This window comes from Schistocerca piceifrons, chromosome 4, assembly GCF_021461385.2.
Source record: "Schistocerca piceifrons isolate TAMUIC-IGC-003096 chromosome 4, iqSchPice1.1, whole genome shotgun sequence".
In the NCBI taxonomy this organism is placed as follows: domain Eukaryota; kingdom Metazoa; phylum Arthropoda; class Insecta; order Orthoptera; family Acrididae; genus Schistocerca; species Schistocerca piceifrons.
In genome coordinates, this window is record NC_060141.1 from 426044863 (window position 1) to 426060278 (window position 15416).

The 15416-nt window shown below is 38.6% G+C and overlaps 1 protein-coding gene across 1 annotated transcript in view; it reads left to right on the forward strand.

Annotated features, from left to right (window-relative positions):
• Positions 1-3249: 3249 nt before the first annotated feature.
• Positions 3250-15416, forward strand: part of LOC124795892 (FAD-dependent oxidoreductase domain-containing protein 1-like) — a 215122-nt gene continuing 202955 nt past the window's right edge. The window contains exons 1-2 of the mRNA XM_047259971.1: positions 3250-3591; positions 3685-3914. Coding sequence (XP_047115927.1) covers positions 3250-3591; positions 3685-3914 — 572 coding nt within the window. The remainder of the gene's footprint in view (positions 3592-3684; positions 3915-15416) is intronic.

Sequence of the window (15416 nt, forward strand, 5' to 3'; positions counted from 1 at the left end):
CAGCCCTCATTCTTTTGTCCAAAGAGGAAACTGAAGAATTCTGTGAGTAGAAAGAAGAATGGTACAAACGAACTACTCCTGGAATTCAGAAGACACATTTTTGGAGTCAAAGTGATGGGCAAACTCATATTGAATGCACTTTAAAGAGCAAGAAAGAAGAAATTTCGTTCATTTGGCCAACACCTCAGAAACAGCAGGATAATATTCACATTCACAACCTGAGAAGGGGGATGTTTGTGGGGCGTGTGTATGACTGTGACTGGCGGATTGCAAGGATTATACACACCAGTTATGACAGCTGAAGACCAGCGACAACACCATCAGTGCTCACGTCCTGTTCACAATGTCTTGAAAATTGTAAGTGCTCCAGTTCCTACTGGTTCAACAGGAAGGCATCACTATATCATAGGAAGATATTGAAGCAGTGGAACACATTTTTAGATCACTTACTGGCTAATTTCAGTACAAAACAGAGGGCAAAGAAGTTGTATAAATTGAAACCTTTAAGTTTTGGACCTTTCACATACATTTTGGAACCATTTAAAATGCTTGAAAAATGAGTCTCTCACTCATCTTTCAAAACTAAAATTATGTTAAATATGGCTATGTTTTGACTTTTATGAGCCTGTTATGTGAAAATTTGGCAACAAAACAGGTTTTCTGTATGTCAAAAACTTCAATTGTCTATAAAACCCATTCAACCTAAAAGTGGAAGCCTGTTCAACCTAAAAGTGGAGGCTCTCTTTTTCAGGAAATGTAGAACAATATGGTACTAAAAAAAATATTGAAAATTTTATGGATTGGCATTTTTGAAATTTTTTTCCATAAATTATAAAAAAAGTTCAGATTGCTATAGTAAATGAACTTTGACAGGTAAGTCCAAATGGAGGATTTATTGTAATCATAAGGCAATTAAATCTTTCAAATAATAAAAAAAAACCAACAAAATATCTAGAACTGTTCAAGAGATACAGCATTTTAATTTTTTTTCCAAAATCTGCATCTTCAAAGTGGAGTGCACAGTGTCATCTATGGAGGGCTGTATCTTAGAGCAGTAATTTTTTTTGAGAAAAAAAAGAAAGAAAAAAACATGTTCCTTACTTAGTCCTTCATTTTAACATAAATTCAATAACAGATGAGACTATGAAAGTAAGATTTTTTCCTAGCCTGCTTGAATTGATATGGACTATGTTTTCAATTTCTCAGTTATAAAGTAAACATATGCAAAAAAAATTCAAAATATTTAAAAATGGTCAAGCAACCCTCATTGGATCACATCAATTGTCCAGACTGAACCAAGTACCTATACAGTACCACACTTAAAGGAAAAAAAATTTCCAAACCAAATTTCTGGCAAAATTTGTAGAACAGGCAGCTGTAACTCACACCTAATGATTTTCTACAAAATGCATTATGCACGACACTTGTGTACAAATTGTTATAAATCCATGAGAATATATCTTCACTGATGCAGATAGCTACAGAGTATAATACAGTCAATAATTGTAAAATGCACAAATGTGTCCCACAACTGATCACATTGCACAAAGAACACTTTGCATTTGCTCCACATACAATAAGTCACTAACTGCCTTATTGACATGTAGCTCCTGCTCTGAGGTCATTCTGTCCAACTCCTCAACCCAAGCTGCAGCCAGAAGCTTTCAGTTTCAAGCTGTTGCTGACAGGTTGAAGTTAAAATCTCCTCTTGAGTTAACACCTCCTTCTTTGCCAGGAGTTATTACAAGATCCACAGTCTCATTTTAACTGACCTGCAACAAAGTTGATTAGCACAAAGAATCAAGCTAAACTGAATGGCTAAACAGTTTCTCTTGTATGTTACAACTGCCAAGTTCACCATAAATATGGAATGAAATTGCAGAAGAGTTTGAGGTACAATATACTGGTGCTATAGATGGGAAACATGTTGCCATCAAGAATCCACCTGGGTGTGGGGACACATAATTATTCAGAATATAAACAGAAATACACTCAGTTATTAGTCTAATAATGACAAAGTTTATTGCGAAGATAAACCTTGTTAGTATTGCTTCAAAGACCTGATAAACTGACGTGTATTATCATTAACTTATGTGCATTTCACGTGAATATAATGAATCAACTAAACAAAATACTTCCGCAACTGGGTTATTCTTTTCGTGCATCTAGGGACTCCTGTGTGCTGACCCAGCTCACACCTTTATCGAGAAGAAAACTCATTTCCTCGAAATACCTGAAGGACATTCTAATACTTTATACAGCCCTTCACCATTTTCCTACAATCTTTTATTCATTTCACCACTTTTCGAAAATTTCTCATTAAAGAATTAAATTTTTTTTAAAGGCATCTTTCTTCGTGACTGTAGGATACTGTTGCAACTATTTCTTGATTATAACCTCGAAGCAATCATAATTTAAGTTTCTGTTTCGGTAATTATCCGCCTTCACGTAACACAGTTATGGCTTTAATTTAGAGCTCAAAGCACTTTTAGCCCGTTCTCCTTGTAATGTACCCATTTTCGTCTTCCCACACTTAGCGCCGATGACAACAATTACAACCAGTGAGTGCAAATACGCAAAGAGACTTCCACAGGCGAGAGACTGTCAAAGATATTGTCAATAATACAGACGCCAGAATATTTCCGGACGGGGCCAACTATTTCAAAAGTTCCAAATGTTCTCAATATTACTGTGCAACCTCTCAATCTCACCCCTATACGTTCAATATCATTCCGTATCGGGAAATAAGGTGCAACATTATTTACCATCTATGAAGCGCAGTATTTGAAACTTTGAACACTCGGCGATGATTTGTTTTAACTATAGTCTTTGCAGAGAGGTATATAATCGTACACGCACTTTACAGATTGCTTGGGCGAAATTAACTAATAGCCACACCTTGAAACAAAGTGATTTCAAAAATAAAAAACAACATACACAGAAAAATGAGTACCTTTAAGAAATTCACAGCGGCTATGGACCCATGGACGCAAAAGAACATTGACAAAAGCAGTGGGAAAGCGTATTTAAGTTTGCAGTTTATAAATATAACATTTATTGGAAGTTTAGAATGGAAAATTATGTTTCTGAGCTCTGTTATGACTAAACAATATACACGGTTACCTACATAGTATTTGTGTTTGCTCAACGTTATCATTATAACGGCGATGATACGTCCTTGGACTTTGCAGTAGCTCCTTCTGATAAGATATCAGTTTCCATCAGGTCATTTGCATATGAGTTAGAATCATGAATCTTATGAACAAATGTAGTACAAGTTTGAAATTATTAGAAAGAAATTCAACATTTTTTCGCCTGTATTATAAAAAGTCAACTGATAATGATCAGTTGTCAGTGCAGAAATCCAGACATCCACTTAGCAGGACATCAGGGATATTAAATGCAGACTTAAGAAGTATACAAAATCTTATTCCCTTTGTACCTAAACAGCCATACGCAAAGAAGCACTTTAGTGATCAATGTGATGTTGTTGTCATTGGTGGTGGCGCCGTTGGTTCCTCTGTAGCCTTCTGGCTAAAGACTAGGATGCGGAATGGTGTCAGAGTTATTGTCATTGAGAAAGACCCTTCGGTATGTATCTACATTTTATTTATAAGTTTAGTCAATTTATTATGTTTATTATAGTTACTGGTCATCAAGTAATGTGATATGTGATTGCAACAGTACGCGAAAGCCTCTACACCGCTTTCCTGTGGCGGTATCAGACAACAGTTCAGCTTACCTGAAAACATACAGATGTCAATGTTTGGAGCAGAATTTCTTCGAAATCTAAAGAGCTATCTTCATGTAGAGGGAGAGAACACACCAGATGTATCTTTTATGCCACATGGGTATCTTTTTCTAGCAACTGATAGATCTGCCCAGCAACTGGAGGAAAATGCACGCCTTCAACAGTAAGTTGGAATCTATTTATGTATTTAGTCAATCATTCATCCAGTGGCCATATAACGATAGTATAGGATTTGTCATCATATACAATGAAAATAGATACTGTAGCTCAAAATGTTCATACACATATATGAAAATGCTGAAGTAATGACACCAGCATGACGAGAGAGACCAAACTACATCCTCCCAAAAATGAGGTCAGTGCCCCAACAATTCCACTGTCTCATTCGGTTGATACCAACTGTACAATGTTGTTTCGATCATACACAGTTTGCAGCAGAGAAAGTATAAAATATAGCTGATCACTACACACCCTATGGACAGCCATTGATACTCCCGTACCATGAACATACTATTATGCCTCTTGGACTCCCTCCTGTCTCAAAGTTGATCCATGTGGACACTGGACAGTGGCCAATCAAATATTTAACACGCAGACTCGCAAAACAGCCATGCAATTTGAGAAGTTATTTTATTTTATCTTCACAACCAGTTTCGGCAATTCAATGTGCCATCTTCTGGCCCCATGTGCACCTCAGGTACAGACACTCAAATGTTTAGATATTGGCATACTGGAGAGTTTCCAGATGTTGTGAATTCGCTTCCTCCGAAGACTTGACTGCAGCTCCAGTACGTTCGGGAAACTCGACTCCCAGCCTATAAACACGAATATATGCCTCATGCACGTCTTCAAGACCTCCCTTCAGTCCACCTCAGAAACTGAACGAAGAGCCTCGCATGATGCGTGAGCCGTTGAGCTTGCTGTGATATGCCTCTGTCATGTTGCAGTGGATAAAGCTAATCACCTGGATTTGCTTTTATTACTTGCACGATCGTGCAGCTAAGTGTAGCGCTACGAAACGACGTAAATAGGTCTCTTTTATTTTCGATAAATAGTACAATTTGAATACTTATATTCGTTAATATTTATTTGTCTGTAGAGTCTTCAGCTACATCAAATGAGAACTGCGCGATTACTCGTAACATTACGTTTTCTAACTCGTAGCGATTAAAAGCTATGACACGGATTAATTGATCAGTGTATTTCACTATCAAAGAAACTATAGCACTGAAAAATATTTATTACAACTTGAATAAACCTTAAAATATATTAATCTTTCGTTTTCTTTGTAATCTGAAGATCTAGACCTTCTGTCTTATTGTATCTCACAAGGAGTTATTGAATAAAGTAAATATTTCTTGTCCAAATGTATTTAAGCTTATTTGTATCTCTGAGATCGATTTTATTTCAAGCAATGCTCGATATCGAAAATGCATAAAAAACATGGAGATCGATTTTATTTCAAGCAAGTAACAATGCTGAATATCGAAAATGCTTAAAACAACATGCTGATATTTCATGAAATGCTTCGCATATAGTACAGTAGACACCAGTTCATTTTAAAATGCATCTAACTTTTTTTTAGTGTTCAGAAGCTCTTGACAATGCCACCAATAAGATCTCCATGGGGCTGGCCGTCAGCTATTTGGTCACAGTGAACATGCAAGACTGCGTCGTCTTTATCTCGTGCTCTCCATGTGAACAGAAAAAAAACACGCAAATTTCTTTTAATGTCTTAACAAATATATAATGATGTACATTCAAAATAAACTGATCGTTATTTACCTGACGTCTCTTTGAGGGGAAACAACTTCTGCGTCACAAAGAATATTGGGGAATATTCTGAAACACTCCAAGCACGGGGAAATGATGAAATGAAACATTACTCCCGTGCGCTATAGGTCTTAGCACATGAGTTTCGTATAAAAGCTTACAATTTGATCTCAAGTTATTATGTGTCAGGGAGTTATCCTCCTCCGTTGTTAACCATTACCGTAAGACTTACAAGTAATTGTATGTTTTGTTGACCCTGTACAGAACTTCTGTACGTAGATACACCTGATATGCTTTAAGCCTGTATTATAAGATGAAATGAGACAACATGAATTAATGTTATGATTATGAACACTGTATGTATTACAAATACAATTGGCGTGGACATACAACACAGCTGCAGATAAATTGCTACTTACACAGAATTATACCTAGTGTTTTTTTAAACAACAAGAAAAAAATGCATGGTTAATCTTAATAAGAACACGAAAACGCGAAATGATGTTTACCATTCTTACCGCATTCTGTAATCGGATTTAGATCATCCCTTCTTGCTCAAAAGACTCAAATATATGTTACTACATCATACTCTGCTTATGAATTAACAACAGTTAATCTAGTTTATAAAGGTTATTGTTTTTCTGGGTATTTGTGTTTACAACTGCAGCTTTTTGTATGAGAGACAAATTTAAAAAGTAGAAGATATTTACAATATATACAGCATCATGATGAAAATGTGTTGCATAATATTCTAGTTCTTAATGCTAAGAAAAATTTATTTATAATGTACGACATTTACTGATGAGACTGTTGTGTAGACTGAATTTTGCAGTCTGTTTTTACTGTTTCACATTTAACACAGTCTATATAGATTTTCCACTACCACTATTTGTAACAATTATACACATTTAGATATTCAGTTACACTAGAATAACCTTCTGCAGTAGGTACATTTGAATAGCTGCTTTAAATTTTGAGAAATTTTGATTTCATGGAGTAGTTTGCTGTGAAGCTTGTTTTCTGCTTTTTAAATGTAAGCCTATAGTATGCATTACTTATGAAGTATGTTTTAGATGCTGCTTGAACAGATGTGTTTTAGCAATCATTTTCATCTCCTTGGGAAATTTATTATACAGTTTTATGCCCGGACAGGAAAATGTTCCTTTGAGGTTTTTTCTCCGTGGTAAATGTGAGTTCAAGCTAGCTTTTGTTCGATGATTATCTATAGAAATAGGTTATCTACAGAATTATGTAGTAATCTTTTCCCTGATATGCACAGCAGATTGGTAGATATACGGTATTCACTTGATGTGGTAAGAATATCCAGTTTGTTAAATAATTCTTTACAGTGAGCCCAACTACTACATCTAGTTATTATTCTTACCTCCTCTGTTACCTACTTTGGTAACTTTGACCATGTTTTGTGCCTTTGATCGCCAGAAAATAATCACACAGCTAAGAATTGAATGTATGTAGGAACAGTATGTTACCGCAAGACACTGGCTTTTACAAACTGATGATTGATTGATTCATATATTTATTCACACGTAGAAAAATACAAACTGCATGGGTGTGCAGTTGATGGTACAATGTTTCTCATTAAATATACATACATGTATTCTTACAAATTTTACGATAAAGGATGACAGCCAAAAACAGTTAGCAACTGTTTTTGGCTGTCATCCTTTATCGTGAAGAAATTCAACAGTTGCTGTTGCAGCCATGTTTAAAATCTTGATTCATAATTATGCCATATAGTGTTGCTTAATACGTGGCGTATTCATGGGTATAAATGGCTATCTGTGATTTTCTAAATATTCATGTACAGTGTTATAGCTTCTACTTAATAAATAAGATTTTAACCCTTGGCTGTAGGTATGAACTTCATTTACAACTTTAGTTTCCTGTGGCTGTCTGTTGCTTAGTATTAGGAGTATGTGCTTAGAGCAGGAGACCTGGCTTTGAATCCTGGCCTTGGTATAACTTTTCATTCATCGCTTCCAGCTGCATCTATACATCACAGATGTTTGAGACTTGGAAATATCTCTGGAATCATATAGTTTCATCTGATTCAAGCACCTAGGCCTGGGTTTCAGTCAGGATCCCCCATTTTGTTTGACACTGAAGTGCTATTCCAATACAGTCGGAGGGCCTCTGCAGTGCTGTTCGAATTTAGGGGGAATACCAAGTGGGCTGAGGCATCCATGGGAATTTGGATTAAAGAGCGAAGTGTGCTAGAATAGTCCGTGCAGTTGTGCTGAGCCGCTGTACCAGAGTGGCATTGTTGTTAGTGCATCTGCCTAGTGAGCAGGAGACCCGAATCTGAATCCCAGCCTTAGTACGAATTTCCATTCATTACTTCAGTCTGCATATATTTCTCCCTCTCGGTTGCTGGATAGAGTACGATTCAGCTTGGCAGCTGGTCCTGGGTGGATAAGACATTTGTGTGTGGAAATTTCTGTTCTAATTTCTTGACACTGTTGTTGAAGAAAACGTTCACAAAGTTTGTTGTTTCTTTCAGGCAGCTTATTTGACAATCTTTATTTTTAATTTGTGGATTCAGATGTTTTTGCCCGATGTTTGTTGTCTCAAGTTTGGTAATATTCCAGGCTGATTTGCTATAGTTTTCCTGCCTGATATATTATTTTATAGTTTGTAAATTTTTTAGCAGCTAGCAGTACCTCTCTGCAAAAAGGCTGGGTCAGTCTGTCTATTTTTGATGGAAGAGAGATACCTAAGAGTTTCACAGGATTTTTTATGCCTCTGGTTGCCAATATTTTCCTTTCTGCAATGGAATGCAATGTGTTTTTTGTTCACATTTGTTTCAGCATATATTTCCTCCCACCTTTCAAACTGGAACTCAGATGAAAATCAATGCATATCTGACTTTGACAAGATCCTCTCATATACTTCTAATTTGGGAGGCTTGTTGCTTATTTGTGCTATACTTGGACAGTAGTACTGATAAAGCAATGTATCCAGATAGCATACAACATTTATTATTTAAGAGCAAGGAAAAACTAACTACTGCAAACCTAAAGAGTAAACATGTCTCACTGAACATAAATACTTCCAACACTTTGTGCTGTCATTACAATCATCACTGTAATGCCTGATCACTGCATCACTCCTCCACTAGTGTCATCAGTATCTGGTATTGAAGCGAACGTGACACCCCAGGATGGTTGCCAGTAGCTAAGGATGTAGCATTCTGAGTAAGCAGAGTGTCTGTGTTGCCTATGCCAGTCTGTGAGCTGCAAATTGCTGGCTTCAGGTGAGGTGCTGGGAGAACCCATAATGTTGATCTTGAACATCTTTTCATCCCTGTTGAGTACTGTGTAAGGTCCATCATAAGGTGTTGGTGTGGTTTGTGTACGACATCATGCTGATTAAAAACTTGGACCCATGTTACTAGTCCCTTGAAAATAAAAATATGATGACTGAATTGAGCCCACAGTGCAACAGGGCAGAGTTGCCTGATTTGTGCCCATAACTTAGAGATGGAAATCCTGTGCATCAGCACAGTCATTAAGTGTATTCTCGAGGAATTCGCTTACTAGTAGTACTGTATGTCTGTATACAAGATCAGCTGCTGTAGCCTTTTTGAGGTCTTCATTAATGGATCCAAGGAGGTCCAGAAGCATAATGGCTAACACATCTGTCCAGTGAAACGAGTCATGACATTTTAATGCTCCCTTCAGTTGTTTGTGCAGTCATGCCACAAGTCTATTAATTGCAGTGTGGTAAGCTGTAGTGCAGATGTGCTTAGTGCCTAACAGAGTCATGAACGGCTGAAACAAATTTCACTCAGATTGGCAGCCTTGGCCTGTGATCGCATAAAGAGGCACACTGAAACAGGCAATCCATCCTCGAAAGAATGTGGTTGCCACTGTTTCAGCAGTTATATTATTCATAGGGAAGGCTTCTAGCCAATGAAAAGAGTGATCGATGGCCTTGTGAGAGTAATTGAAAATTCAGATGGTGTTATTGGTCTGATAATGTCTAAATGGACATGCTTGAATTGTTGATTAGGTGAATAAACATGGTGGTTTGACATGTCGAGTGATTTTTATTTCTCTGGCAAGCAATGTACCAATGCACTGTTGTAGAGACTGCTTTCAATCCTTGTTCACATTCGGCCACACAAAAGTACACTTCACTAGATTCACTGTGCCATGGACCCCCCCAGAGGTGCCAAGTTTTGCAGTGATATCATGGCTTCACGTCAAAACTGTAGGGAACAAACAGTCACGTCTGTACCACTGAAACATTGCAATACACCTGTATGTTTGCTGACGTTACTGGGAGGCACTGAAAGTGCAGGCTGTTTGGTTGCTCCAGTTGTGTGCCTAGCTCTGGATAAAGGTGTGAGTGCACAAGGGCTTCACAGTCAATTGTGGTGGTAAGCATTTTGATGTGAGACAGAGTGTCCACTGTGTAGCATATTGATCGTATTTGGTCAAAAAGTATGCCAGAACAGAAGTGAGTTGCAACAGAGCCAGTCACACGCAGGCAAGAGTTTTATGCATTGTGAAGCAAAATATGGCTGACAGGTGTTGTGAAGCAGAGACATCTGGGTGCAGTATACCAACAGCCAATTCTGCTATATACTAGCGGAACCTCTCCTCAGTTGCCACCATGGAAGTTTTATAGTATGTGCTCAAGCCCTAATGTAGTCTGGCATGTGGAAGTACTCAGCCATTCGTGTACTAAAATATGTGCTCAAGCCCTAATGTAGTCTGGCATGTGGAAGTACTCAGCCATTCGTGTACTAAAATATTCTCACGTCAGTATCACAGACTACACCACAAGCAAGTAACACCTGGAACGACACCCTGGAATGCAGTACAGGGTCCACTGTTTGACCAGGGGACAGGGCAGCCTACCCTGACTCAGAAGAGCTGCCACCAGAGCAGGGAGCCGTCTGCTCACTGAAAGGGGGCCACAGCCATCGCCAGCTTCACAACAAGGCTGTCATCACACTCGCAGCCTGAGACATCACTGACAGCAGGATTCAAGTGATGCTTCACTCAGCCCAGCTCTTTGCACTGTCAGCAATGCCAGTCACCTATTGTTTCAAATCAGAGGCAACTGGATGCCTCCACCAAGCTGTCCCTGATGTACTATGGTTGAGGACCAACAAATCCACTGTCGTCCTGACATCTCATTTCAGTCTCGATGGGTGACAATCAACAGCCCACCTAACACTGTTGACATCACCTTCGTAGAGCAACATCTGAACGTACAGGCTACAGTACGGTGAGACCAAAAAATTTTGATGGTATTTTGGTCATGAAGAAAAGGTGTGACAGTCATTCATTTTGTAAAGTAGATTTTATTGTGTGTAGAGAACCAGTGTATTTGTCTAGGGTCTAGTGTTAGAGGTAATACAAGTCATGATTGGTTAGTGCCTGTTAGAAGTGCACAGTGTAACCTTGAAAACTACTCAGCACCATGAAAAGAATTGCTTCCAGTAAAATATTATCCATGTAATCATTGGGGGCATATGGATGGGCAATGCTGGGAGTCAGGATGGCTCATGATTATACATAAGAAGTAAGTTAACATATTTTGTTTTCTTGTCTTGTGAATACTAGTTCTCAAAATGAATGTTGTCAAGGACAAAGCTTCAATAGAACGAGATACACAAGGTGCGTCAGAGTCGGAAGCAGTACGGATATTGTTAAAAAAGGTAACACCATTAACAGCAGATAATACAGAACTGCATTGGTGGGGGGGGGGGGGGGTAGAATCATGATCATCACTATGGGGTGTATATTTCTGAGTCACAAGTCTAATTGCTCCTTTTTCTGGTAAGGCAACTGGGGATGTGCTGGCCTTTAAGGGAGACCTTGGAAATGTGGCTCAGAGGGAAGGTTGGTATCGTAAGGAATTATTGAGTGTTGCAAAACTGAGACCAACAGGGAAAGCTAAAACTAATGTAGGGTATACAGAAGCTCTTAAGGGAGCGACAACATTGGAAGAATTTTGAAAAAAAAAAAAAAAAAAAAAAAAAAAAAGGGTTAATCCTAAGAGATAGGAAACGAAATAGTGCCAGACACTACAGGGAACAATTAGGGGTAGTAACTAAGAGAAATTTGGAAACTGTGGAACAAGGTGCAGACAGGATAAGGAAAATTAATGGATGTACCTATGAATTAGGACAGGATGCTGCAGTCAATGAAATTATTTTGCAAGAAGCCGAGCAGAGGGTGCTTGATGTTTTTTTTAAGATGGTTGCGTGAGGAAATGTCAAGATATGTACGGACAGCAGGTCTGATGGATTTCCACACAGCAGTGCAGTTAGCTATAGAGTGTGAGGAGATCAATTTGTTGAGTAGAATGCAGGGTAAACAGATAGTGTTTGCAACTAGTATAAAATGTTTCAGATGTGAACGAACGGAGCATGTAAGGAGGCAATGTCACCAGCCTCACGGTGATCTGAATAAGGTAAGAAGTAGTAATGGTTTTAGAAGTAGAGGACTGGGGAAGAATAAGGTGTTATATGCCAATGGGAACCCCAGGTCACATATGACTGTTCCCAGTAAGATTCAATGCTACAAAATCATATGCAAGGGTGGCCTGTACGATGAGAAGAATAGTAGGAAAAAAGGTTTGCAGATATTATTGGACACAGGTGCACATGTGTCGGTCACCAATGGTGATCTGGTGAAACATGAGCAATGGGACCGACCACGGTACAGATTGTGTGGAGGGGGGTGAAGCAGTCACACTGTTGGGGTCTTTGACATGGATTTTTGCTAGACTTTTGCCTGGATACTGTCCAATGTAAACATAGTCTAGAGATTGTGCCACACATGAGTGAGGGGCAGAGGGCTGTGACATGATTCTGGAATTAGATTTCTTATATCAGCATTGTGCCACAATCATTCTTTGATAACATAGGGCGTGCCAGTGTAGCGACGTTGCAAGGGGAACCTGTCACAAAAGATGAACTGATTAAACTGTGAATGACCACACTAAGACCTGATCCACGTGACTGTGTACCTAAGGGCACTGGGAAATCACTTTGTGTCAGTGCTGAGTCTAGCTTACCCGTAGGAGTTTCATGTGTGTTGGACTGTTAGAAGAGGATGAGGTATTAGATCAGTTGGGTTGCTTAGTTAAAAGAGGTATTGAATGCATTCAAGAAATAAAAGGTGAAAAAAAGGTACCTGTTTCTATAGATAATTTTGGCACGGAGGACATAGGATTAACAAATGGGTTGTTAATCACTAATATTGAAATCCTGGTGGAAGAAGAATGGGACACAAGGGGTGTTAGCCACAGACAATCTCGGAAACCACTGAAAGTGCATTATGAGAAAAAGTGAAGCAGCTAGGGGGAGGAATAGGGAATGAATGGAAAAATTACTTTTGTATATTAAGGATTCATTTTTCCCAAAAGGGCCATAACCAGCTACGCATATACACAGGACTGCGTACCAATGGGAAATGAATCACCAGTCTACCACAAACCATATGGAATACCTAGGTACTTGCAGCCAATTTTGGAGGAATTCGTTGATCAACAGCTGAAAGATGGAATAATTTAAGAAAATCATAATGTGTGTGTGTGTGTGTGTGTGTGTGTGTGTGTGTGTGTGTGTGTGTGTGTGTGGAGGGGGGGGAGGCAGGAATAGTTATAGAAATTGCACCACAGGATCAACACAACATTTTCAGTGCTCTGGGACACTACCAATTCAGAAGAATGCCATTTGGATTAAAAAAAAAAAAAAAAAAAAAAAATGCATCTGCAACATTTCAGAGATTGTTAAGCAGAGTGCTAAGAGGTTTAAAATCACAACAATGGTTATTTTATCTCGATGACATAATCATCTAGGGGAGTGATATGGTACAGCATATGCAGCTGTTAAGGGAAGTATTTCTAAGGTTAAAAGCAGTGAAGTTAACATTGAGCCCAGAAAAGTGTAATTTTGTGATAGAAGAGAGAGAATTACTAGGTCATATCATAAGTAGAGATGGGGTTAAGGCTGACCCAAGATTAATTAGAGCTCTACTGAAATTTCCTTTACCAGAATCTGCAAAGGAGTTGCATTCATTCTTAGGAGTCACGAACTACTACCACCAGTTTGTAAAAGGATTTGTGGCTATTGCCAGACCATAGACACAACTGTTAGAAAAGGGTATGAAATGTGTGTGGTCAGAAGAGTGCCAGCATGCTTTTGAGAAGCTGAAAGAAGCTTTAACATTGAGTCTGATATTGGAATTTCTGGATTTTAATAGAGAATTTGTTTTATCATGTGTTGAATCAAACCAAGCACTTGGTTGTGTGTTGTCACAAGATAGAGAAGGTGTAGAACATCAGATAGCTTTCGGTCTGCCAGGAACAAGGCTGCTGAGGCTGTTGCCAAGGCTGCAGTACTTGCACTTCAGTCCTCTAGTTCCTATATTCCCTCCGATGATCTCTGTGTTGTCATCTGTCAGGAGGTGGTGTCCCTTTTGCACTGCCAATGATCCACCCTTCATGGGAATAAGCTCCGGCTTATTAAGCCTCTCCCAGCAGCTTGGACGACCTCCTCTCGGCTCTCCCACTGGGAGGAGGTCATTTTAACTGGGCTGTGCATTGGGCACTGCCTTTTTAGCCATCATCATTTGATAATTGGCACTACCCCACCACTTTGTACACATTGGACACAAGTTTTAACTGTCCGCCACTTCCTGATGGGATGCCCATTTTTTAACGGTTTACATTCCCGCTTGGGTTTTCTGTCTGAATTATTGGCCATTTTAGCAAATGACACATGAGCTGTCGATGCCATCTTCTACTTTTTATTGACCAAAGCAGTATGGCAAAGTTGATTTAATTTCTATTTTTGGACCTCCCTTTCTGTATGGTGTCCTTTTTAGCTGTTTTTCCACATCCCTGTTTCTAGCTGTCTTCTCTTATGACAGTTGGGACTGACGTATAGTCATTTTTAAACTTTTCTCTGTCTTCATGTTCTATAGTTTTGACATGGGTGCATTTGACCCCAAATGTTTTTGCACCCTAAAGCAAAACAAAACAAACAATCAGATAGTTTATGCATCAAGACAACTAAATTCTGTGGAAAGAAAGTATTCCACAACTGTAAAAGAGATGTTAGCCTTATTTATGGAATCACATATTTCAGATGTTATCTGTACAGTAAAAAGTTTAGAGTAATAACAGACCATGGAATATTAAAATGGTTGTTGGGGTTGAAGGATCCTTCTAGTAGGTTGACACGATGGGCAGCAAGACTGAGTGAATGACTTTGAAGTCAAGAATAAACTTGGGAAGAAATATGGAAATGTGTATGGTTTAAGTAGAAAAGTTGCAGTATTACATATTCATCTACATCTACACAGATACTCTGCAACTCACACTTAAGTTCCTGGCAGAAGGTTCATCGAACCAGCTTCACAATAATTCTCTATTATTCAAATCTCGTACAGTGTATGGAAAAAAATCAACACCTATATCTTTTCTCTTGAGCTCTGATTTCCCTTATTTTGTTATGATGATCATTTCTCCCTCTGTAGGTTGGCGCCAACAAAATATTTTTGCATTTGGAGGAGAAAGTTGGCGATAGAAATTTCATTGAGAAGATTCCTCTGCCGCAAAAAATGCCTTTGTTTTAATGTTATCCACCCCAAATCCTGTATAATTTCCATGACACTCTCTCCCCTTCTTCAAGATAATACAAAATATGCTACTCTTCTTTCTAGACATACTCTGTTAATCCTATCTGGTAGGAATCCCAGACTGCACAGCAGTACTCCAAAAGAGGATGGACAAGCATAGTGTAGCCAGTCTCTTTAGTAGATCTGTTACATTTCCTAAGTATTTTGCCTATAAAACGAAATTTTGTTTGCCTTCCTGACAACATTTTCTATGTATTCTTTCCAAT